Here is a 24,116-nt window from a genome sequence, read left to right as displayed (position 1 = left end):
AGAGAGAGAGAGAGAGAGAGAGAGAGAGAGGAGAGAGATTATCAGCACCCTGGACAGAGATAGGGCCCGGGTGGGGTGAGGACCAGAAAACCTCGAGAGCCAGATGAAATCTTTTTCTCTAGTCCTTTGCATGCAACCCAAGTATTTTTCCCTGCGATGGGACCGCATACCCAGCTAGGAAATGGGGGGCTCTGATGGGCGTAGGAGGAAGGACGGAGGGGAGCCTACACTTCAAAAGGGTCTGTCTGGGGTGGGGGGGGGGTGGGGGATAAAGGGGCTCACAGATGGAGCGTGCAGTTGTTACCGCCAAAAGCTCTCGCCGAGAATCTCAAAGCTCCGGAACGTGAGTCACCGCCCGAGCCACTTCCAATTAGTGTGTTAATTAGAAGTAAAGACCCTCCTCCCCCAACCAGCCCGGGAACAAGCCAACCCGTAGCTTCCGGATGCTACCGCCAAAGAATGACTTTCAACCACAAGCAAAGGAAGTGGAGACCATGGCTAAAATGCCGGGCACCGGACCTCGCTAGCAGTCCGAGAAAATGGTTCGTACTCTGCTGAAGAAGAGATGCGCACCACATCTTGTCCATGCCCCTGTCTCTGGACAAACTGGCTCCTCCCCTAGCCCATACCTCCAGGCAGCCGCAGAGTGTATCTCTCCAGAACTGAGAAATCTATCCCCAGAAAGAGGGAAGTGGGCTAGATGGGTGGAAATGTCCAAGACTCATTCAGCCACCGTGCTAGCTGGTGTTTCATCTCACACTTCGCACTGTAGGGAAGTTCTTCGTTTTGTCTAATCCCAAATCCTATAGGGTCCATTTCAATCTTTATGGTGAAGCTTCCAAAGATACATGAGAAATGAGGTGCGATTCCATGGCGAGGGAGGGGAACGGACTCGAAGAAGGACGACTCGGTGAAGTGTCGTCTCCCCCTCACCCCCATTTCTCCTGAAACTTTTCCCTCCCGTTGCCATGGAGAGAGACAGCCGATGCCTTCTGTCTCCATGGCAACGAGTGGCTGACGCGACCAGCGGATTGAGGGGCTCTAAAAGCCCCTGAACCCTACTCCCTATCCTCGCTCCATAGTCCTGGGGTTAGAATAGAGTTCCCTCTTATTAAAAAAAAAAAAAAATACTGCAAGTTTAACCAACTTCCTTTTCTCAGAAGTCCGAGCCCCTCCCTCATTTTTGCCCTTTTTGAGACCTGGGAACTATGGGTTCTTTTCTTAAGATGACATGCCCTTAGAATCCCACTAGTCCTAGACTCAATCACCATCCTTTTTTAAATTCTTCAGCCTCCATGGCACCAGGCTCTCCCTCTTTCCAACCCACTCCTCAATGACACATGCTCGGACTAGGATCTGGCCAGACACCAAACGTAATGAGGGTGCTGTCTAGAGGGAACTAAATTTCTCTCTGGTGTCTGTATCTCACTGAGGGGCGGGGACCCCGTAGAGAAGTGGTTAAAAGCCTAGACTGGGATTGCAAGTGCAGTGACTCGCCTGGGGCTGTTTGGGGGAGGGTCTTCTAGAGGACCCGCCCTGTCCCGCCCCAGCCAGGCAGCAGCTAGGGACCTGGAGCAGCTGCAGGGAGCTGGGCGGGACGGGACTAAACCCACAGAGTACTAAACAGGGAAGGGGGGAGGGTCCGGGGCATGAGCAGGGTGGGGGGGTCCGAGGAGGCGAGGTGCCAGGCGGCACTAGGGATCCTGGCCTCGTTATGTCAGGGCCAGCCGCCCCCCCAGGGTCTGGACTTGGAGACTTGTAGGAGTTTCGAGCAGCAGCCCCCGGAACGGAGTCCAAGTTCTGCTGATACAGGTAACTGGGCGACCCTGCGACCTCCCCGCCTCTCCCTGCCACAATCCCTCTTCCTAATCTAGAGCCTCTCTTTCTGATACCCTTCCTTCCCCTTAGAGCAAAGCTTAGATTGAAAAACAAGGAGCGGACCGCTCTTCTCTATTTCCTAAGTGCCAGGCTCTGGATTCGGATCTTGCCGAAAAGGGTGCCGGGGAGTGGAGCTGGGAGGGGAGGTGGGGAGGGTTTTGCTTTCCCCAGTTATACTGCGACTCGGAAAGCCTCTAGTGTGGAGTCAGACTCTTGGGGTTAGTTCGGGGACCCTTTGCAACTTCGGGGAACAGCGCTCCCTTTGTGCCTCAGTTTCCTCCCTCTGTAGGATGGAGGTAAATTTTCTTTCCACAAAGAGAAGGCAAAATCCCCCGGGAAAGGTCAGAGGAGGAGATGACAGACCTCCTCAATTGCAGAGACGTTTGTGTCTGCGTCTCTATTTCTATATCCCTGTCTCCCGGGAGGTGCAACTAGCCCCCCCAAATGATAGCGAGAAACTTGCGTCGACTCTGTCTCGATCTCGGGTTTTGTGTACCAGTGCCTCTCTCTGGCTCTATTTCTCTGTCCCCGCGGGGGGCGGGGGAAGAGGAGGGGGGAGGGTGTCTCCGCGTCCCCGTCCCACCCCCTACCACCACCACCTCTATAACTCGCTCGCGCTCTCTCCGTGACTCACTCGGACTCGGGGCCGGTGCCGGGACTGAGCCGGTTCCTCTCTGACTTTCCGAACCGGGCGCCTTAGTTCCTGCAGCCCCCAGGACCCGACACTCAGAGCCGGCCCCGGAGAGGCTGCGGAGCCAAAGCGGGAACCCGAGCCGGGTGAGTCCCGAGCCCGGAGCCCGGAGCCCAGAGCCCGGAGCCCCTACGCTGGGGCCCGGCGCGCGGCCGCAGTGGCTCGGCGGAGTCGCGACAGTGGCTATTGGGCAATCTAGACACCATGGGGGACTTTGTGGTGGCAGAGGTGGGGGGTGGGGGAGAAGTAGTGGGTCTAGAGTAGGAGGGGGCGTTTACCTGGGTTTCCGAGGACCTGATGAGCTTCCTGCAGTCACCCCCCCCCCCCTCCAATCTCGCAGTCTGCAGATGTTGATTCTTTGTCCGGATTCCAACATCTGGTGGGGAGGCAGCACAGCAGGGTATAAGACTGAGATAGGGGGACTCGGAGGGGGTTAGATTCGAGGTCAGCCCCCCCACCTGCAAGCAGCCGAATCTCTCTGTATGGAACTAGGGTCGACTGGGAGAGGGTATCGGGAAATTCTACAGGGATGAAAAGCAAACTAGGGTCTGTCTGTGCTCCCTACTCCCCAGCCCTCTTTTCTAAGTCCCTGGAGGGGGGGGGGCTCATTGTAGAGCCGTGGGGGACATCTCTCAAGGCCTCACAAGCATGAGTGTCTGTCTACACGGCGCTAGTAGGTAGGTGCAAGCCAGGGAGAGGGGAAAGGGGTAAGAGAGAAGCTGGAATTTAATTCCCATGCTTCCCATCCCCATCCTCCTCCCTTAGCTAAATTGAAGCCAAAAACCCCTAGTCCCGTCCTCGATAGCAGAGGGTGACAGCGGGTTTCTGTTCTGAGCTGTCTAGGAGTGGAAGCCTGGCCATTTGTTACTTGTCTCTCTTCCTCTGGGTCAAAGGTGAGAAATCCCAAAAGACCCGGGGGCTGAGAGCTGGGCTCGCTCACTCGGTACTGGGAGGGGATGCTGCGTCTAAGATTTGGGTCAGCTCGAGCTTAGTTCAGCTCGGGTGGGTGGAAGAGGGCGCTGTTCTCCATAGCTACTGAATCTTTAATTAATGGGTTGATACTGCTGCAGAAGGAACTGAAGTTAGACATTAGAAAGAACTTCTAGACAATAAAGTAAAGCAGAACGACCAGACAAGACAAAGTATGCTATGTAGATAATGATACTGATGGAGATTGTGGGAGCTTCTAGGGTCCTAGAATCATAAATTTAGAACTGAAAAGGACCTTGGAAGGCATCTAGCCCAACCTTCATATTCTGCAAATGAGGAAACTGAGCTCCAAAGTCCCATGGATTGTTAAGTGACAAGGGAAGGATTCGAATTCAAGTCTTTTGAATCCTAAACCAGTTCTCTTTTCACTCAATTTCTCATTTCCTGTCTATAGTGTCTTGGGTCCTAAAGAACTTGATAATTCTATATTGCTTGTAGATAGTTTGCATGCTGATCAGAGATGTACCTTGGATTGGGGAGACCCCCATCCTGACAAGAAATACATCCTGACATTCTTCCAATTTTCTCCACCAGTTCTACAATCTCTCAGTACCTCCCTCCCAGTCCTCCAATAGCAGGCTTCCTCTGAAAATCACTCTCCCTTTGAGGCCTGTTCCACAAAGCCACCTGTCATCCTCTGGAACCTGGTTTCCTCTCACTGACCCTCCTCAGAGAGAGGAGGCTGAGGGATGACTGACTTCCATTTTTCTCCGGAGGAGAAAGACCAGCCCTCTGTATCCACTGAGGGTTGCAGCTGAACTAGAAGCAGCCAGAGGGATGGATGTGAGTCAAAGTTTGCTGACAGTGGGGAGATGGGATGTAGGAGCCACTGATGGATGCTTTGTGTTAGCTCGGCCCTGGAGGCCTTTAAAGGGAGAGCACCCTTTTGTCTAGGTGCCTAAAAACTAAACTCATGGGGGTGGGAGCTGGGCAAAGGGGCAAATACTTGGGAGAGGTTTTGAAGGTGAAGCTGGATTATTCTCCTTGCTGATTCAGAAAGCAACTTTGAATTCTCCCCCTGGGGTAACTTTGGCTGCTGAGTCACTGACAGCCCCAGGCAGAGCTGGAGAACTGGAGGAAGGGGCTTGGTTAAGGCTTAGCTTTCCCATTTTTATTAGAGCTTAGCTTTCCATCTCAAAATTTCTTCCCACTTCTGGTTACCTCTGATTCTTTAGGCCTCTTTCTCAGTTTTCATTAGAAACTCCATCTCTCCATCAGAGAGAACAGACTGGGATTTGGTAGTAAACTGCTGGTGACAATGAGAAGAGTGCGATTTTTGTTAATTTGTCTAATGTCTCCAGAAAGAACTTTTAATTCACTTCCCTGTCTTTGAATGTGGCCCTTTCTAACAGAGAAGCTTTTTCCTATTTGGTGATGGCAAATTATATACAAAACAATCTCATTAAATACATTCATATATCTATTTTCATAACTTTATGACCAGAAGCTCTGTCAGTTTCTTACAGGAAGACAATTTCAATTTTGCCTTGTGGAAATAAGGAACTCTGTCAGTCCTATTCATATACCTCATATGGCATGAAGGGGACTCTAGATTTACAAAGGTGAACACAAGCTTTGGCAGATTTTACTAAAACTTTTAGTTTACTAAACTGAAAAGAATTCTTCAAGTACTACTCTAGTGACAGATTGTTTACTGTTTAAAACCCAGCTACCCTAAATTCATCATGTAGATTTATAAATCTACCATATAGGTTTTATTTTATTATATGTTTGGCTCCAGCAGCTCTCTTATCTGTTCATCTGGAGAGGAAGGAGAAACAGTTCAGGATTATGAAATCATAGTTTCTTGAAGATTTAAGAGAAGAGATCCAGTGCCAGGAGCTTAGAGAATCTGGAAATCATGTTCCTAATCCAGAAGGAGTTTTCCAGAATTCTAGATCCTATAATCCAATAGTGGTATATTCGAGAACACCTACTCTTCTGAGACTAAAAACTCTGTTTTTCGGGTGGGTAGAAATATCAAGATGGGGTTTCTTAACGGTTTATGTGTCGTGAGCATAAAATAAAACATAGAATGACCAAAAAACCCAATTATATTGAAATCATTCTTTAAAAAATATTTTAAGTTTACAGATACTAGATTAAGAACCTCTGCTTTAGCACAAGGGATGTTGGGCTAAAGAATGCTCCATTGTAGAACTCTTTCATTTATTGCCCTCTTCCCTATTTACAGAGGGTAGGTTGGGCTGTTTTTTATAGTTAGGGGTTGGGACAGAACCTTTTAGGGTTGGTGTCACATGCCAAGACAATCATTAAGATATGGTCATGGATGGAACAGACCCAAAGCTCTGTCTGCTCCTGTCTCGAAAAGAAGAAGGCTTTAAGGAGTGCATTTTCTTCTGGTTAAGAATTAAAATGAGACTTTGGAGGAGGAGAGTCATGGGGGGTCCAAACTTTAGCTCTTGGTTCCTGATGTACACTTCCATCCCTTGACTTAGGGGCTTCTTAGAATAAATCTTTGCTTGATATCTTGTCCAAAGACCCACACAGACTTCTCTTATCTCACTGATGTCAATTGCAGACAGAGAAGGACATGAACATTATTCTTTCACTGTCTCTCCATATTTCCTTCTCATTTTTAGTAATAGTGTTCAACACTGCTTTAAATGCATTTATTTTATTTGATTCTCACAACAAGCCACTGAGGTAGGTGCCGTTATTGTCCCCATTTTACAGATGAGAAAACTGAAACCAAGAAATATTAAGTGATTTGCCCAAGGTCACATTGCTAATATATGTCTGAGGCAGGATTTGAATTCAAGTATTCCTGCCTCTGTCCTAGCATTCTATTCACTATACCACCTACCTGGTTCCATATTTCTCTTCTTTACTTCTCTTTCCTTTTCCTTCCTCCTCTTTCCCTCCTTCCTTTTTCCCTTCCTTTGTCCCTTGCTTCCCTCCCACCTTCTTGCCTTTCTTCTTTTCTCCCTCCCTCCCTTCCTTCCTTTCTTTCTCTCTCTCCCCCTCCAGTTTCTCAATCACACCTTTGCCTGCCCCTCCCCTTGGTTCCCAACTTTAGGGCTACAACCAGTGGCTGAGCCAATAGAAAGCTTTTCGTTGCAAACTACCAAAATAATAATACTAATAATTACTAAATTACAGCCAGAACTCTATTAAATATAACTCTTCACATTAGTCTCCTATTTGTCTATGAATCCCCTTAATGATGGTGAGAGCAAGCATGTAGTCATAAAGCTCAGTGTTTCAGTAATTAGCCCACTATTGTCTTTCCTCATCATAGCTTCATTGGGGAACCTTCATCCCTTCTCTGTTTGGACTCTGCTAATTATCCCCATTGGTAGCTCTGGACTGGATCTCTGGAAGAAGTGAAAAAGAGCAAACACAACCCCCCAAAACCCTGAATTTTAATTACACTGGGTTCTCCTAATGAATTCACAAGCCAAATGGACCATTTTATTAATGAGCTGAATCTGAGATTCTCAGAATAAGACAACTCCTCCTTCCCCCCTCCCTAACCTTGCTCTTCCAAACACTACTGCTCCCTTCATACAGGGACACACACACACAAAGCATACACACACACACATATGCACATACTCTCTTGCTTTTCAGAGGCAACCAGGGTTGGCCCATTCTAGAGGGCCTTTGGCTAATTGCCTGATGTTCTGTGAGCTGCTTTTCAGCCTCTTCGATTTCCCAGAGGAGGGAGGGAGCTGAAAGTGGACCTTCCCCATGGGAAGACTTCAGGGCTTGGGACATGGAGGTAATCCACCCTAGAAAGATTATGGAAGCTTCAGGGATTTAATTTCTCTTCTCTGATCTTCTCTTGCTCCTGGCCTTTAATTCTTGGCTCATCTCTGCCTCTGGGACTGGTAGAAGGGCACAATTATACAGTATTGGTCCAAGTATCTTCTCACTGTGAACCTGAACTGTCCTCTGAAAATATTCAAGATCTCTCTCTTTCATTGTGTCTCTGTCAATATCTATATTTCTCTATCTGTGGGCCTCTGCTTTTTATGTCTCTACCTTTCTGCGCCTCTTAGCTCTGAGTCTACATCTATTTCTCTGTGTCTCTTGTCACTCTATCTTTGTCACTCTATGCCTCTCAGCTCTGTGTCTCCAATGCTGGAGAGTTCTGGTCCTTAGGTCACTGTCTATATCTAACTATTGTCTTTGCATTGACTTCTGTCTCCGGGTATTTCTGTCTGTTTGTGAGCACTGGTTTTCAGAGGCAGCATTAACTGTCTCTAATGTTTGAGTGGAGTCTCTCTCTAAGATTCTCCCAGAAGCCACTCAGACCCTGTCAAGCCCACCCAACCTCTGGAATAAAGCAAGAAAAGGAGCCTTCCTTTGCTTCCTCTCTCTGGCTTATCTTTTCAATTATAATCTGTTAGCAAGAATGCCTATTACTGTAACAAAATAGATTTTTCCTGACATGGAAGCCAGTTTAAAAAGGGTAATAATAGCAAGCGATAAGAGGAATGATGAAATTTAAGGGCAAGAATGGAAGTGATCTGTGCCCAGTCTTTGGGGAAATGAGGTGTCAATATGAGAGATAAGGCTTTGCCTGCTAATTAATAACCTGCTGTAATTTCAGAAAAAGGGGAAAGGCCCTAGACAGTGTCATAAGAGAGCCTTCAGCCTGGCCATGGAGGGATTGTTGTGAATGGCAACGAGATGTTGGCCTGTTAGTCTTTGGAGGAATTAGCGCCTTTTCAGGTGAACATCTGGGAAATGAAGGGTCGAGCAGATTCTATTCAGGGTCCTGTGGAGGGGACCTTCTCTACCAGTTGCAGATCTAGAGACAGAGCCCAAAATAGTGACAGCTGATAGAATCATAAAATCAGAGTTCCTGAGCAGACTAGCGACAGCAGGATCCACAGGACTCACAGAGCTAAGGACAAACAATCACAGAGATATCTGTCCTGTGTCTAGGTTTCTGGCTAAGTCTGGATGTTCTTCCTCTATTCCTCTCACTTTCACATATAAGAAAATCGTGTCCCATAGAGGTAAAGTTCTACGACTACCTAATGGCACAACTGGGGTTGGAAGTAAGGTCTCCTGATTCCTAGGTGAGAACTCTTTAGTACCTTTTTGTACTCTGAAGCAAGAACTTTCATAGCTAAGAGAAAGCTTAGAGGTCATCAATTCATTCCAACCTATAGAATTTCTGAAGTTCAAGCTTCTCAGGTTCCCTTTCCCAACCACTCTAGGCTCAGGAAATTGAAAGTTTCCCCAAAGGCTTTGCATTGTACCACATAAGAGCATAGATTTAGGACTAGAAGAGATCTTCAGGTCTTCTCAAATCCAGCTTCTTCTTTTTCTGATGGGGAAACTAAGACCAGATTAGTTAAATGATTTCTTTGCAGTCATATGTGTAGTAAATAGCACGGAAAGGATTCAAATCAATCACCTGACTTCAAATACAAAATCTATTAATTATTGTCTCTTACAATCCTTCAATAGTCAGGAAAATTCCTGGTAGTTGTGAGAAAAACTTTGTGTGTGTGTGTGTGTGAGAGAGAGAGAGAGACAGATAGACAGACAGACACACAGAGACAGAGAGACACAGAGAGAAAGAGAGAGACAGAGAAGGAGGAGGAGGAGGAGAGGAGAGAAACTTATCCCATATCTCCACAGTGGAGAATTGTAACATTCTTTATTGCTTGTATCCTATTGGTAGTTATGGGTACTAATGGGTTAACTGTAGCAGGTCCATTGGTGGGTGGTGTTACAAGTCAGGAGGGCCTGTCGGTGGCACTCAGTATAGCTGGTAGCCTCATTTTGAGCTATCAGTCACCCCAAACCTCTTGTGACCCGGGGCAATAGTGAGAAGGCTGGCTGGATTTCAGTTCTGATGCCTTGAATGGAACTGAATCCATCACCCTGTTCTCCCACATTGAGCTGAGCTAAACAGCCCTGCCTGTGGCCGAGATTTGTGAGCTTCACTCTTTTTCCCTGAAGAAGTTCTCCCCAAAGAAACACCTTCTGGTTGGCATAAAACCAACAGGCAATTTGGGGTTATCATCCCTAATATTCAAGTCCCACTTGCTTTGAGTCACAGCCTGAAAGCAGCAGCCTGGATTCATGTATTTCAGAGACCATTCAAAATAGCAACTACCCAGATCAATTAATCTGGATTCAGGTTTTTGTCAGCCTGAACATTTAAATGCACTCTACCATTCTATAGATTCCCTGCCCCCACCCCATTCATATTAAAATTCAAATTATTACCAGAGAAAAGAAGGCATGATCCAAGGGAAATGAAGCCCTAGAAATACCTTGTGTTTTAAGGTGACTCATATTCTTAGGGATTATATCCAGAACAACTGTAACAGGGAACAGATGTGAAGTATCTAGAAACGCCCAACTACTTAAAATAAGGACAGCTTTTTAGCTGATTTTGCCTTGAATTGTTGTTGGATGTGTTTAGGTTTTAAACTTAAAGTGTGGGTTTTAAAAGGGACCAGAAAATCAGTTTCCCAGGCTGCTGGACTATCCTTTGGGGAGAGGCCAGTCCCAGTTCCTTTTGGGCTCTATCTGCCCCAATGTAGCCCTCCCCAAACGATCACCCCACTTCCCTATCCCTGAATTTGTGGCACATGTTTTGTTATCTTATTATTTCCCTCACATAATGACTTAGGGCTGTGTAATAGCTGTGTTATGATTGTCTCGATGCTCTCAATCATAACACCATATGTACAAACCTACCTTTGCTACTCTCTTCTGAGTCATTCAATGGGCTTTGCAGACTGAAGGGCCTTTGCTAGCCCCAGACACTCCAGGGGAGGAAGTTTAGGGCTGAGAAGGACTCATTTTAGGTTTATGGTGTCAGATTATTTAACTTGCTCCCACGGAGTCTTAGCATTCATTTATTGTCTCAGGTTCATAGAATCATTGAATATTAAAGCTGAAAGGGACCATAACAATGATCTACTAAAAATATGAGGAAATGGAGAGCCATTGCAAGTGTAGATGTTTGCTAGAGTTTGAACAAGAAACAAAGGCCATTGCTCTTTGATAAATCCTTAAAGCTGCATGGAGGTTTGCAGGGTGAAAATATTCATTTTCTTCCTGTCCTGGGTCTCCTCTAGCCTGTCTGTCCAGAGTCAGTCCTACTCCAGTTGTGCTGGGTATGCCCTTGGTTTGGTTGTTGGGGTAATAGGGGTGGTTTGGTCAATATTGTCTCTAGGACATAATCTCCATTCTTTACCTTACTCTACTTAGCAAGCCCCCTCCTTGGCAGTAGTGGTGGGGGGATTTCTTCCTGAGGTGTGATGGGAGGAAGAAGGGAGGAAGGGAGGGATTCACCTGACTTGATTTCATGGGTCAGCAGTAACTCTCGGGTGCTGTCTGAGGTCACCTGCCGTAACGTCTAAATAAGGTTTTCCGGTAAGACTCTCAATTATCTCCATGAATGGAAACAAGCCACAATAATATAATCTCAAATAGCAGATAATCCCTACTATTACCATAAAAAGGGGGGAGGGAGTCTATCATTTTATTTTATAATAAATGCCACATTCTGAAGTAGCACATTTCAACTCAAGTCAACGGCATTAAACCTCTCACCTGATCAACACTAAGTTAGGCGCTGTGGGTGACATAGACAAAGTATAGGATTCAGTTCAGTCTTCAGTGAGTGTATGTGTTGTTTAAGCTATTAATCAATTTATTTTTCATTCTTCAAGAACATAACAGTCACTAGGGAGAGGAGGCAGCCTAGATGTATGTATACCGGGTGATGAGGGCAACATCATTTGGGGCAAAACCATTTCTGTAGATAATCCACATGATGGAAAATTGAGAGTTGGCTGAAAAACCAATTTTTTTTCCCTTTGACCTGGCAGCTTTCTCATGACCACTCTCTTCTTTTCTCCTTTCTTTGTCCCCCATGTGTGCTCCCTCTCTGCTTCTCCTGCCAACGCCTCTCCCCTTCCCCGGCTCCCTTTCCCCCTCGGCCATCTCCTTCCCCCGATTCTGTCTGTCTCTGTCTCCCCCGCCTGCCCTGTCCCTGCTGGTAGGCGCCTCCGTCAGCCTCCTTGCTGTGGTAGTTATTGTGTGTGGCGTGGCTTTGGTGGCAGTATTTTTCTTTCTCTTTTGGAAGCTGTGTTGGATGCCCTGGAGGAACAAGGAGGCCTCCAGCCCCTCTTCTACTAACCCTACCTTGGCGGCCCCCCAGAGCCCCAGCCTCAGCCCCAGAGACACGATGGCCGACAAGGTGAAGGACCCCAACGCCCTTGGCTTCCTGGAGGCGGCGGTGAAGATCAGCCACACGTCGCCGGACATCCCGGCAGAAGTGCAGATGTCCGTTAAGGAGCACATCATGCGTCACACAAGGCTGCAGCGTCAGACCACGGAACCGGCCTCATCCACCAGGTAAGGCGTCTGCCCTCCTGCCTCCTGCAAACACAGACCTCCCTTTCCCCTCACCCCACCCCTCACCTGTCTTTGAGAAGGTACAGAGAAAGGGAAAGGGGAAAGGGAAGGAGCTTTTATTAAGCACCTACTATGTGCCGGACCCTGTGCTATGTGCTTTACAAATATCTCATTTGAAGATGAGACAAAATAGTTCTCCTTAACCATACAAAAATATAAAGTTTTGAAAGTGACTTGGGGGTATTTAAAGATGAGTATGTTAGCTAAAAGGGCAATATTGTGATTATTAGAGTAGTTCATCAATGAGGGTTGTTGGGAAGTGAGAGGAATGTCTCATCACTGTGTACACCTGAAAGTTCTTTCTCTCAAGCTTTGGTCTCATCCCACCTTCTCTTACCCTTGTGTCTTTGGCTTGGAATACCCTAGAACTAACATGGATCCCAACTTTTCATTCCTGCCCATTGAAAACCTACTCCTTCAGGGACCAACACAGGTTCTACCTTCTGAATGAAGCTTTCCTTTTTCCCGAACTGAAAGGGATCTCTCTGCTTCTTCCCATCTCTCCTCACCTTTTGCTGTACCTCTTTTATTTCCTTATCATATCCTTACCTGGATTGGCCCCTCCCATAGGTTGTGCAGGTTCATCACCACTCAGCTGGAGTATTGCAATGTTCTCCTAATGGGTCTTCCCATCTCCTGGCATGCTCACACAATGTCTAAGACCCAAATCAAATACCAGCTCTTCCAGGAAAAAGGCATTTCCATAGGACTTTGGGATCCATTTTCTCACAATGCTGCTGACCTAGGTTGTACACTGATTATTATACCCATATTTCTGGTGAGGAAACTGAGGAATTTTTAAGAGTCAAGCAGATTGCAAATGGCCTGATTCCGAGTACTCTATTGATTCTGACGTACAACTTTCCCAATTCTGCTCAGTAGAGAAGCCTTCCCTTTTTTAGTGCTCAAAAAAACCCGTTTCATTTCTCTTTTACATTTATGCAGCTTTGTACTATTATTATTACCAATAGTAAGTATAACTGATCATAAGTGCATTTATATTGCACTTGATCTAGATATTTATTTAAATTTCATTTATTATATTATCTTATCATCATCACATTATCTTTTTGGTCCTTACTGCTATTATCCCCATTCACATATAAGGAAACTGAGGCTCAGAGAGGTTATGTGAACTTACCTAAGATCACATAACTTGTAACGTGTTTGAGTCAGGTTTTAAATTCAGCTTTCCAGATTATTTCAAGTCCAATACTCCAACCACTATGCTATCCTAGCTGCTTGATTTATTTATGTAGAAGCCACATCTCCTTTCTGGTCTGTAAGCCCCATGAAGACAATGATCATGTTCTGTTTAAATTTTTGTATCTCCCTTAGCACCTGGCACAGTGCTGTGTACACAGTGAGGGAATAATATATGCTCATTGATTTGAAATGTGTTGATTTATGAATCCTTAAAGGCAAAGAATTGTCATTTTTCTTTCTTTCACTGAGGATATTGAGGTTAAGTGACTTGCCCAGGGTCACACAGCTAGGAAGTGTGAAGTGTCTGAGACTAAATCTGAACTCAGGTCCTCCTGACCTCAGGGCTGGTACTCTATCCACTGCACCGACCAGCGGCCCCAAGAATTGTCATTTTTCAAATTCTGCATTTCATGTATCTAATTCAGAGTCTTGCACATAGTAGGTGCTTGTTTGTTGACTGCAGCCCTGACCTCTCTTTCCCCTTCCCTGCCCGCTCCCAGGCACACCTCCTTTAAGCGCCACCTGCCCCGGCAGATGCACGTCTCCAGTGTGGATTACGGCAATGACCCCCCACCTGCGGCCGAGCAGCCTACCAGCATCGGCCGCATCAAGCCCGAGCTGTACAAGCAAAAGTCTGTCGACGATGAGGAGGGCAAGAACGAGGCCGCCAAGACTTGTGGGAAGATCAACTTCAGCCTGAAGTACGACTATGAGAACGAGACTCTGGTGGTCCGGATCCTGAAGGCCTTTGACCTCCCTGCCAAGGACTTCTGTGGCAGCTCAGACCCCTACGTCAAGATCTACCTCCTGCCTGACCGCAAGTGCAAGCTGCAGACCCGCGTCCATCGCAAGACCCTGAACCCCACCTTTGACGAGAATTTCCACTTCCCCGTTCCTTATGAGGAGCTGGCGGACCGGAAGCTCCATCTCAGCGTCTTCGACTTTGACCGCTTTTCCCGCCACGATATGATTGGGGAGGTTATCTTGGACAACCTCTTTGAGGCTTCTGACCTGTCCCGAGAGACCTCCATCTGGAAGGACATTCAGTACGCCACCAGCGTGAGTACCTCTTCCTATTGCCTGCAGTTTCTTGGGGTAGGGCTGACAGCTCTTGAAAGGCAGTAGTCTGTTTTCTGATGGTCTGTTGGATAACCTCCAAAATAGGGAGGGAGAAGCAAGGGACATTGGAAACTCTTCCCATGGGTGCCATGTGAACCTGTTCCAAGTTGTAGAAATCAAAACACAGTCAAAAAGTTGGAGCATAGAAAGGGAATTTTGATTCATATCAGTGCCTTTGTTCCTACTCATTTCATAGTTTGAGATTTCTTTGTATCCACCATGCCTTGATTTCCCATCTTAGAACTGGGTTGTATAATTCACGCACCCTATGAGACAAGAGTCTACCAGGTAACAATACACAGAGATCAATCACATTGCCTTTTTTTTTTTAATGTCAGGAAAATGATAATGAACAGTCATGGGGGCAGCTAGTTAATGCAGTAGATATTAAACCAGCCCTAAAATCAGGAAAACCTGAGTTCAAATCTTACCTCAGACACTTAACACGTCTTAGCTATGTGACCCTGGGCAAGTCACTTAACCCCAATTGCCTCCACACACACACAAAAAAAGAACAGTCATGGCTTCTGTTCTTGGTGAGCTCTGAGGTCTGATAGGAAATGGAGATTCATGGATTACTTTGGGAACAATGGCATGAAAACATGGGGAAGTTAGGAGAACTGTCGGGAGCTATACACATATGGGCTGAGAAGGGGCTAAAGTGATTCTAATGAGTTGAGATTATTCAGGGAAGGCTTTCTGGCACCCACTCTCAAACAGGGTATTGAAGATAGGGAAGGGGGTATTATTGACAAGGAGATAGGAGATTTTTAGTCACAAAGAGCCACAGACCTGAGGCTTTAGTCCTGATCCCTATGACCTTCAACTACCTACTTTTCCCCAATATGGTCAGTTTTATACAATGGTGGTAGACTCTTCCAAGTGGCAGAGAAGTGTTCCTGAGTGTCTATGGCATGGTATACATTATGTCTTCAGAGTCCTTTGGTGCAATCTGGTGTATACAGGTAGAGGGTGAGTGAAATATGGTTAACATGGGTGTTGTTGTTAAGTCTTGTGGAGAACCTGGATGTGCTGGCAGGTGAACATCTCCAGTCACTTAGGTTGGGATAGGGTTCCTTTAGCGGTTACTGGCTTTCCTTTCCCAGTGTCCCTCTGACATTCTCTCCACCTTTAATTCTTCCTCTTTCATAAAAGATAATCAATAAATGCAAGCTAAAGCAAACTGCTAAAGTATAGTTGGCAAAGATCCCAGAGGATTGTAAGCTTCTTGAGGGCAGGAATTCTTTCATTGCTAGCTTAATATCCCCAACACAAAGCAAAGAATCTGGTGTGTAGTTAATGCCTAATAAATATTTATTGATTGATTAATTGGGAATCATCCTAACCGATAGGGAAAGGAAAGAACCATTGGGGAGAGACATAGACACACAGAGAAAGGGGCAAAACAAGAAGAAACCAATAAATTTCTAGGTGGCCCTGTTCTACACTGGGGCAGCATCAATCTATTACATGAATACACACACACACACACACACACATACACATACCACTTCCAGAGCTGATGGTGGCTCCAGCTGCCAGTCATGGAGGAAGGAATGCTTGGAGTTGTCCATTTGTTTTCCCAAAGACCCATGGCTCTCTCCACCCCCAGGGTTCCTGTCTAGCCATATGTGGCTTCCCAACAGTTCTGCTCCTTCTGCCTTCCCAACATTGCCTCCCCAACAGCACAGGCAGCAAGGCAAGGAAGGCAAGGAGGAAGGAACAGCAAATCAGAGTCGGCCCAGAGCCCAGGAGCTCTTGTCTATAAATCACTTAGAAGTTTACATCTGTTTCTGCTCTTGTTCTCAGTCTCCCAAGGGACAGAATCCATTATGGTGACTGTATACATCCTGGAGAGAAAGTCTATCCCCACCCTCCACTTATACAGTCTGCAGGAGAATCCCAGGGGACAGTAATCAAGAGGAGGCAACAGGCATCTGCCCCAGCAGAGGGGCAGAAGGACAGGATGGCGAGTCACTTGTGCTCCAGGCAATATCGTCTGCCCTCTTTCTGCTCCCACGTCAGGGAGAAGATTTGGGAGAGGAGAGAGGATTTCAGTCAGTCTTGCAGTGGAAACAAAACTAAATTTAGAGGTCCTTTAGGTCCCTGCTCTGTCACTAACTGTCTGGGTGATCTTGAGTAAGAAACACTATCATTTTAAGTCCCTGTTTCTTCATCTGCAAAATTGTTCAGTAGTTCTAGTCATGTTTGTCTCTTTGTGACCTCATTTAGGATTTTCTTGGCAAAGATAGAAAAATTTTCCATTTCCTTCTCTAGCTCATTTTACATATAAGGAAACTGAGGCAAATAGGGTTAAGTGACTTGCTTAAGGTCACATAGCTAGAAAGGATCTGAGGCCAGATTTTAAGTCTGACTCCAGACCTACCTGAAAAATGATAGAATTTGAATAAGTAATTTCCCAGATCCCTTTCAGTATCAAAGTTCTGTGATTCTAACTTCAAAAACAAGTAGGGCTGATCTTTATCTATCAGCCTAGCCACATCTCCAGGAAGTCAGGCCCACATCTGAAGAAGCTTTCATATTTTGGAAGGATTGGATAGAACTTAAACTTTCAAGGACCCAGGGATATTGCCTCACCCTGATGAAACATCGGAAGTGTAGGATCATCACCTTTAAGATGAGATGGACCTGAGAGGTCATGTGGTCCAGCCTCCTCTTTTTACAAATGAAGTCTCAGGCTTAGGGAGTTTAAGGGGACTTGCCCTAAGTCATGGAAGAGCCAGAATTGGAAATCCAGGCCTGTGCTCCCACTTTCAGAATCCTGTATCCGTAAGGCTGGAAGGAAAGTTAATATCTAGTAAGTGTCGTGAGTATTAGAGACTGATTGTTGTAAAATGGGAGGTAATAACAGATTAAATCCCAGAGTTGTGAGGATCAGATGAGCCTCTTATCTTACAACAGTACTTGGCACATAGTAGGCACTATATAAATATTAGCTATCATCATCATCATCATTACTTCTTAATCTTAACTCCCCTAAGGCGTCTGTAGATAGATTTTAGTGAATCTATGAACTTGGATGGGAAAACAATTATATCTTTCATTCACTAACCTTTGGTTTCCTTTGTAATCCTATATATTTTATGCATTTAAAAACATTATTTTAAGATAGGGTTCACCAGACAGCCATAGATTTAGAACCCCTACTTTGAAGGAATGATTCTATTTCACCAGCAGGTCTCAGGGTCTCCTCTGGGAAGGATGATTCCCCAGATCTGCTCTGCTTCCCTGAATGTTGGCCAGTTTCACTATTCTGAAGTGAGCCTGGCAGAAGGCGGGTGCCTCTTCCAAGAACAGATCACACTGGCCGCCTTAAGATACATCCCCTGCCACTTTGGGGAGGAAAAGAGGGAGGAGAGCAGAGAGGGCAAGCAAGCTTTTTGGTTTGTGCTGACTCTTAGAAATCCCAGTTTTCTCCTGGCCTAGAAGGCCCAAGTCAGCCTGTCTGTAGCATTGATGGAATACCCAGAGAACTGGAGTTGTTACCGAGGGGATGGATAGAGATGAAGAACTGGCCTGTGGTGTCTCTCCATTCTCCTTCTTCCTGCACGTGCGCCTGATTAATCTTCCTGAAGCATTGTTTTCATCATTTTATTTCCTGCTTAAGAAGTCTGCCTTCCACAGTGCTGTAAGCTCAGCCTATCCATCCAACCTTGTCTGGATGCAAACCCTTTGTCCACCCAGACTCGTCCATTCCATCAAGCTCACTCTGCTCATCCCCACTTCCAGGCTTCATCTCATATTTCCCTCACCTGCAATGGTCTTCTTCCCCCCATCTCTCCCATGAGGCCTTTCTATTGCTCTTTTCATCTCCCTTCATCCCCTTCTCTAGATGGATTTGGGCCATATGATGAGCCCCTGCAACAGTCCTGAATACAGTCTCAACCAGATTAAAATGTAATTAGGAAATATTCAATGAGTTAAATAAAATGTTAATATGTGGTTTTCTAAATCAGTATGTGGCCTGCAGAGATCCTTCTGGACAATTTGGTGACCCCTTTTTTATTGGACTTTGACATCATTGCTGTATATCACTCTTTTTTGGAGCAAATAATCATATCCTGCCTGGTATAATATTCTATTAATTTACTTATGTCTTATTGCTCTAACAAAACTGGGACATTCCCAGAGGATCATGTCCTGCGTAGAATCTTATTTTCCCTGTTAATGCCGCAAATGGTTCTATCTCCCTGTGTGTGTGTGTGTGTGTGTGTGTGTGTATGTGTGTGAGTCTTTCTTGCTCTCTGTCTCTGTCTCTCTCTGTTTCTCATTTCTCTCTCTTGCAGTTTCTCTCTCATACTCTCTCTCCATCACATTCTCTGACTCTGAAACCAGTTCTATAGTTACCAAATCGTATTACTTCTCACTCTGGAAAAGGCTCCCTAGCATAAGCTTACATAGGATCCCACTTCCTAGTTTCTAAAGCATGTTCCTCACAACATATTTGTAAGGAATGAAGCACAAGTATAATTATTCCCATTTTCAGCTGAGAAAATAAATTTAGAAAGGTCAAGGGACTTGCAAAGACCCCCAGCCTAGTAAGAGTCAGTGGGGTCAAGACTTGCACCTAGGTCTTTGTATTTTAATTCTAATGAACCCTTCCTTTTACTAATACTGCTACTTACAAAAATAATTCACTTATGTATTTGCAAAACAGTTCTCTGAGGTAAATATTGCAGGTATGGTTATCCCCATTTTACAGATGAGGAAATCAATTGTCAAAAAACTTAAGAGCTTCATTCAAAGACCCACAGCTGATGGTCAGTAGCCAAATTGGGACTTGAAACCAGGTTTCCTATTCTTACATTTGTTGCATTTGAATGAATCCATGGATGAATGCAGCATGATTTAGTGAAAATGCTGTGCATAAATACTAAAAACACTTGCATGGTAAGGAAAGGATCAGAATTGGAATCAATTCTATTGATTCAGAACCAGGGAAGGTTTCCTGAAGGAAATATTTCATAGCACTTGATACAATGAATATCGAACCAGATGTTGAAGGAAGATTGGAATATGGCTTGGTGAAAAGCAGAAGTTAGAATGGATAAGCTTTGTGTGGAGAGTGGCAAGCAGGATAATGTGGTTGGATGGAAATGCCATGTTAGGAAATGACAAAGTAATGAGGGGGAAAAGGGTGACATAGGAATCATAGATTTCATGCTGGGGAAGACTTTGGGGACCATCTGGTATAACCCCATTGGTTTTGAAATGAGGAAATAGAGTCCCAGGAAAAAAATGAAACTACTTACCCAAGACCGTACAGACAACACGTTGTAAAACTGAGATTTGGACACGTCTTCTGCCCTCAAATCCAATACTCTCCTGACTGTCTCACGTTGCCTTTGGGATTTGGGGGTGCTTTGGTGTTTAGAAGCCTTGAAGGAGAGAAGATTTGTTTTGGGATCAAATGTCTTCTTTGGATATTGCTACAAGAGATTCAAATAGGTAAGGAAGGGACCAGGTGCCTACCGGTACCTCTCCCTTTCTGCAGCATTCCCCTCAGTCTCAGTTATAAAGTTCAGGATTATAAAGTCATTCTCCCATTCATTTTCAGTGATTGGATGGTAAATAAAATGAACCCTGAGAAGTGGTTTTCGGTAGACATTTAGATAAAAATTTCAAAAGCTGTTCCTTTAGACTGCAAAGTAAACTGAGCCTCAAGGTACATGTACTCACCTTCAGTCTCCCATCCCTCACAAAATTCAGAGCCTGCTTAATTAGAATTTGCACTCTACATTGCTTAGAGACAAGCAGACTGATTCTTCTGCTTCAGCCTGTCAGTTCTCTTTTGCCATACACTGAATCATAGAAACTCAAATTCTTAGGTGGTCATTATCTTTCTCCATGCTTTGAGGACACCCAAACAATTATGGTCCTAAGCAGAAGACTCTCTCTCCTTGCCAGCTTATGTTGCTTCTGTTTATCTTCAGGAAGGACCACCAATTATTTCTCACATTCCCCAGCTTCCTCTTACCTTCCTCCACATACTTATATTGACAAAAAATAAGGATTGTTCCTTACCTTTGCATTACCCCCCTACCCTGGCCCAGTCTTATTATTTCTATATAAAGCTATAGATTTATCATTATAATGGAAAAGCCGTCATCCAGGTTTGCCAACATCTCTGTAATACTGTCGTTATTGCTGAGAAGGCCTTAGACCCTCGTATGTACGGCACGGCTAATCCTACTGTGGATTCTGTTCTGTGGCAAGGGATGAGAATGTGTAATTGGCACCATAAATACGCAGTGTGGTGGTGACCCTAATGAACTCTTCATCTTCCTGCCTTTTTCAAGAGTCCCAAACAGTCCAGAGTTAGATGAGAAAGGGAGAAGGGGCAGTAGCTAGAGGGAAAAACAGTACTAATCACACTCTATGCCTTCTGCTTTGAGGTGAGGGAAGAGGGCAGGGAGGCAAGATTTTTAAGGAAGGGAAGTGGCAAGTACAGAACCTGGAGCCAGAAGACCTGGATCTAGCATCTACTCTGCTACTTAGGAGGTATATGTGATCACATGGGTAATTATCTTCAGTTTTCTCTGGGTTTTCTTATTTGTAAAGTGTGGGGATTGCACTGACTTCCAAGATCTCTTCCAGCTCAAATGGTCTCTGCTTCCATCATGGTGCTTTTGAAAGAGCATTTATTTCTCTGGCTTTTACACCAAACACGTTAGTGTCAACAACAAAAGGAAATGAGCTATAGATTCTAATTATAGTCATAAATCTCCAGAATGCCAGGCTGATGGGTATCATTTCAGTGTACCTTTCTTCTCTTAAAAAATGTAAAATATAATCTCCCCAAAAGATGGAGATAGATAACTAAACGGATGGATGGATAGATAGATAGATAGATAGGCAATTTATTAAGTTCTTGTTATATGTCAGGAACTGACCTAAGTCCTGGCAATACAAATAAAAGAAAAAAAGGAGTTCCTACTCTCAAAAAGCTAGATTGTAATAAGGAAATATAGAATATGAAGGGGAGCTTGCAAGTAGAAGATGGTATAGAGAGGGTTTCCTATGCTTAGAAATAAGGGGAAGGAGGCAGCTGGTAAAAATAGAGAATAGTCTCTAGAGTGAGCTGAGCCACAAATAAAGTGAAGAATATGGCTGGGGCCTCTCAAAAATGGCAGTCCTTAAGAGAATTCTGAACTGCTTTCTGGGATCTGGGGAAGTCCACAGTATGGGAGAGTCCATACTCTGACATAAGGAAACAATAAGGTCAGGGGGTTAATGAAGCCTAGTGCTTTCTTCCTCTTTACATTTGATACAGCCCTGCACTTAATAGTGACCATCATCCTTAACCATCTGCCTCCCCCTCTTTGCTCAGCAGGAAAAAATGAAGATCTATAATTTTAGTGGGAAATTAGAGTGGGCATATGGTCACACAGCTAAGGGCAACCATGGAATGGATCCCTGTGTGTTTGAACTTAACAAAGGATTTGGGGATGGAGGTATCTTCTTTGCTTTTTAGGCTGCTAATTCATAGAATCACAACTGGAAAGAGACTTTAGAGACCATCCAGTCCTGTCCCTTTGCTTCCCTTTTCCTCCTGAAACCTGTCACTCAAGAGGAGCAGTATGGGATTCTGTTATGAGCACTTACCTTCTGCCTTTTTCCTTTAGTTTCTTCCTGCTAATGTTGTTCTTGGTATTAAGCCAAACCCTTCTATTCTCAGGTCCCTGTCCTGAATTGTGGAGGGGTTGAAGGATGGGGATAGAAATAAGGATATAGCACTGCTTCCTGAAAAAGATCCAGGCTAATAGGTAAATAACTTAAGAAGACTTCCAATGAGATATGTAAACACATACCAACTAATGGGTCCTTGAGCAGTGGATAGAGCACAGGAATTGAAGTTATGAAAACCTAAGTTCAAATCCAGACTGAGGTACTTCCAAGCTGTGTGAGTCTGGGGAAGTTAATTAACTTCTATTTGCTTCAATTTCCCCATTTGTAAAATGAGGATCATAAAAACACCTACCTCCCAAGATTGTCGAGATAATAATTGTAAAATGCTGAGCATAGTATTTAGTCTATAGTAGGCACTATGTAAATATTAGAGCTTATTATTATTTGTAGTAGTATTATATACTCGTTTGTGCTAAAAGAAGCCAGTATAAAGCAGTGAATAGGATTTTATTTGGACTAATCAGAGAAGGATTCCTGGGGGTATTCAGAGCCAGGTCTGAGAACAGGATTGGAATAATTGTACAGGGGGTGGAGATAAAATAAAGAGAGAGGCAGTGGGGCTTACTTTTTTCAGTAGCTTTTGTAGAGTGAAGCTTTGGCTCAGGGCTGAAAATCTGAGAAACAAGAGAGATAACAAGTTCCTTTGGATAAACCTAGACTTGCATCTACATCACCCCAGGCCACCCTGGTGAACAAACTGTGTCCTATTTGACCTCAGTCATGTATATCCAGGGGAAATTTGCTTCCCCGGACAAGCTTGCTTGGAGAAAACTTCGTTTCTTTCTCACTCCTAGTTATTCAGGTCAAAGGAGACTTCGTAGTGGCTCCCACACTTCTTCACATGGTAGGCACAAGACCAGCAATTGACCGATGGATAGATCCACAGCTGTGACTCACAAAATCACGTTGATATAGAAATTTTCCAAGCATCATTGACTAGAGGCTTTAAATATCACCTTCAAAGTGCTAAGCTTAGGTTTGAAGATTCTCAGCTTTTATCTCTTTGTGGATAGTAGGACAGGATGGGTGAGAGGGAAACTGAGCAAGATTTATAAGCTGTTAATTTCTCTGACTCTTCAGTCAGTCAGTAAGGCTTGAACATAGGTAAATAAATAGACAGACAGACTTGGAATACTTAAGGACAGACTCAGGAGCTTCAAGGAGTTAACTAATAGGAGATAAAAGTTAAATACATAAAGGTAGGCTGATAGTTGGCATGGTATTATGAATAGAACATTAGTCTTAGAGCCATAAGAACTTGGCTGTCGGAATCCTGACTCTAATATTTAGAATTTAAGGCAAGTCCTTTAGTCTCTCAAGCTTTGACTATAAAATGGGAATAAAATTGTACTTACTGAAGATCAGGAAGTTGTTGTATATTCAGTCTTGGTCAGAACACACCTGGGACTTTGTGTTTCAGTCACAATGCTATATTTCAGGAAGGATAGTGAACAACTGGATCACATCCAGAGAAGAATAAGGGGATCTGGGGGCCATGTCTTATGAGAAGCAGTTGAAGAAAGTTAGGCTATTTCATTTAGAGATGAGGAAACTTAGTGAGGAATATGATAGTTTATCTTGAAGATTTTAAAGGGCTGCCATGTAGAAGAATGAGTACAAAATAACTCAATGCCAGAACTGGAAGAGACTTCACAAATCAACCAGACCAGACCCACCATAGAAAGACAGGTCTTTTGACCACTGAGATAGAACAGATTGAAAAAAGGGACCCAAGACTGCTCATGGGAAGGGTTATTATGATCTTCTACAAACCAAGACATAGAAGCTTAAGCTTCTTGAACGTAGAAGACAGAAACCTAGTGGATGATAAGTGAAAGGTGCAGAAGAGCAAATTTAGGATCATAATAAGATCTTATTTTGATAAGAACTTCTTAGCAATCAGACCTGTCCCTAAAGTGGACAGGAGGTGGTGAATTTCCCAATATGGAAGGAGTTTTATAATAATAATAATCATAATCACAGCTAACATTTATGTAGTGCTTTAAATTTTGCAAATTATTTTACATACGAGTATCACATTTAGTTTTTATAATAACACTTAGAAGGAGGAGCTATTTTAATCTTCCTTTTTACAAATGAA

The 24,116-nt window shown here is 44.4% G+C and overlaps 1 protein-coding gene across 7 annotated transcripts in view; it reads left to right on the top strand.

Annotated features, from left to right (window-relative positions):
- The first annotated feature begins 1,045 nt into the window (after positions 1-1,045).
- SYT6 (synaptotagmin 6) overlaps positions 1,046-24,116 on the top strand; it is a 68,649-nt gene continuing 45,578 nt past the window's right edge. For 3 of the 7 annotated variants that reach the window (XM_031967338.1, XM_031967336.1, XM_031967337.1), the window contains exons 1-3: positions 2,557-2,655; positions 11,566-11,920; positions 13,687-14,245. In XM_031967338.1, coding sequence (XP_031823198.1) covers positions 11,658-11,920; positions 13,687-14,245 — 822 coding nt within the window. In that variant the 5' untranslated portion in view covers positions 2,557-2,655; positions 11,566-11,657. Of the gene's footprint in view, positions 1,813-2,474; positions 2,656-11,565; positions 11,921-13,686; positions 14,246-24,116 lie in introns of those variants that run through there. The other 4 variants (XM_031967335.1, XM_031967334.1, XM_031967333.1 and 1 more) reach the window with 3 other exon arrangements.

This window comes from Sarcophilus harrisii, chromosome 4 (genome assembly GCF_902635505.1).
Source record: "Sarcophilus harrisii chromosome 4, mSarHar1.11, whole genome shotgun sequence".
NCBI lineage: Eukaryota > Metazoa > Chordata > Mammalia > Dasyuromorphia > Dasyuridae > Sarcophilus > Sarcophilus harrisii.
The sequence above is the reverse complement of the archived record's forward strand: the minus strand, read 5'-3'. Positions and strand labels throughout refer to the sequence as shown.